The 2,087-nt window shown below is 33.4% G+C and overlaps 1 protein-coding gene across 1 annotated transcript in view; it reads left to right on the top strand.

Moving 5' to 3' along the window:
- LOC103603471 (chromosome unknown open reading frame, human C14orf166) overlaps positions 1-2,087 on the top strand; it is a 14,681-nt gene that overhangs the window by 7,933 nt on the left and 4,661 nt on the right. The window contains exons 4-5 of the mRNA XM_008587995.1: positions 333-419; positions 1,341-1,429. Coding sequence (XP_008586217.1) covers positions 333-419; positions 1,341-1,429 — 176 coding nt within the window. The remainder of the gene's footprint in view (positions 1-332; positions 420-1,340; positions 1,430-2,087) is intronic.

Genomic DNA, 2,087 nt, shown 5'->3' with positions numbered 1-2,087 from the left:
GAAGCCCCTTTAAGCTAACTCCTTTTTTTTTTTTTTTTTTTTTTTTTTAACACTTTTATTTTTCCTTTCTGTGTCTTTAGCAAATCATATAAGCACTATAGCCTAAGATACCATTTTGGGCATTAAGTTTAGGAATTACATTAGTCCCCCTGTATGTGTGATTTTTGCTTCCCTCAGTTTCGGTTACCTGCAATCAACTGCAGTCTGAAAATATTAAATGGAAAATTTCAAAAGTAAACAATTCCTCATTTTTAAATTGTACACTGTTCTGAATATCGTGATGAAGTGCCATGCTGTCCTGCTTCATTCTACCAATTTTTCTATTTTTATAGCTGAAAAATACAAGGACTCAGTACCTGATAATGCAAAAAGTGCTGACAATGCAACTAAAAATGCAGAGCCATTGATCAATTTGGATGGTGAGTATTTAAATGCATAAAATTGATCACCAACATTTTTAGTTTCTTAGATGTTTTTTGCTTACTAGAATGAAGTCCAGATTTACTTGATTTCAGTAAATTAAGAATGCTTCATGTAGACATTTATGTCGATGTTTTACTCTCTATAATGTTTTTTTATTGTCAGTTATGATGTTCATCCTCCGTTGCCTTGCAATTGAATATCTGAATGTTAAATGCTGTTCTTTGATTTGCCCTTAGAAAGTTGGGGTTTTGATTTGTATTTAATCATTGGGGACATTGTTTGCCTTCCTGGGTGTATACATTTTTTTAGTCCAGTGACACTGTGAGACAAAAGACAAAATTTTTCATTATTTTATATCTCAGGTGTGTTTTAATAATTCTTTCCCCTTTTAAAAGAATGAAGATTCTAATTACCTAAATTATGATATGTTAAATATGCTTTCACTGGCTACTTGTGACCTATAATTTATGAATTATCTTTATGAATGAATAAGCTTATTGGACACTCCAGAGCTGCTGCTCAGAGAAAAGGTTTTGGGAAAACTGTCCATTGAAGAGATCTGGGTATTCAAATTAATATCCTTGGGAAGAAATGTTAATTAAAAGTGCTACATGAATGAACCTTGCAGAACAAGTTATAGGATAAACCTAATGTGAGTTAAGTTAGTCATTTATTGGATTGTTTGGTCTGGCTAATAAAATACATTAATAGGAAAACCATTTATCTCTTCAATTTACCTGGGTTTTGGTACTCTACACTGCTTTGTTTTTTCTCTTGTCAACAGCAATTTTAAAAATTAGGAAATTTGCTGTTACTAGAAAATTGAAAATGTTTTTGTAAGTTTATATCTCACAGATATGTCTGTAATTGTGTATTTGCAGAGCTATAAGTTTTTGTTTGTTTTTAATCTTTTATAGTAAATAATCCTGATTTTAAGGCTGGTGTAATGGCTTTGGCTAACCTTCTTCAGATTCAGCGTCATGATGATTACCTGATAATGCTTAAGGTCAGCCTCATATTCTTGTTTCTTGACAGAAACTCCGTGCATGTAGAAAAATCTCTTCATTTTCTAAATATTAACTATTGATTTTTAAGTTTATGGTTGAATGACTGAAATAAAATAGAGGAATGTGGGACTTGCAGATTTTATGATTTCATCTATTTTAGATTGTCTAATAATAACTAAAATCAAAGAGTGTTTTTGTGCCTTCCATTGTGCTAAATCCTTTGCAAAGGTGATCTCATTCAGTCTTCCTGACAATCCTACAGATAGATGCTAATAACCTGTTAAAAAAAATACATTTATATGAAGAAAATGAGACTTAAAGAGGCTATATAATGTCCAAGATGACACAGAAAGTGATAGAGCCAGGAATTTAATCTAAGCACTCTGACCCTGTGGTTCATTCTTTTTCCAACATTACCCTATTTCTGTTTAATCAGTACTTCTAAGGATTCATGGTCTATATTCATTAAGATAGTGGAAAATGCCAAATTAGTAAGGGAGAATTCGGTCAAAAATATATATCCTAAAATCTCTTTGAAAAATAATTGTTTCCAGGGGCCGGCCCGGTGGCGCACAACTACAGTGCGCCGCTTGGGAGCGCGGCGGCGCTCCCGCCAAGGGTTCGGATCCCACATACAGACCGGCCGCTCACTGGCGG

This window comes from Galeopterus variegatus, unplaced genomic scaffold, assembly GCF_000696425.1.
Source record: "Galeopterus variegatus unplaced genomic scaffold, G_variegatus-3.0.2 Scaffold4616, whole genome shotgun sequence".
Lineage (NCBI taxonomy): Eukaryota > Metazoa > Chordata > Mammalia > Dermoptera > Cynocephalidae > Galeopterus > Galeopterus variegatus.
Note: the sequence above shows the minus strand (reverse complement) of the source record. Positions and strands in the feature narration are given on the sequence as shown.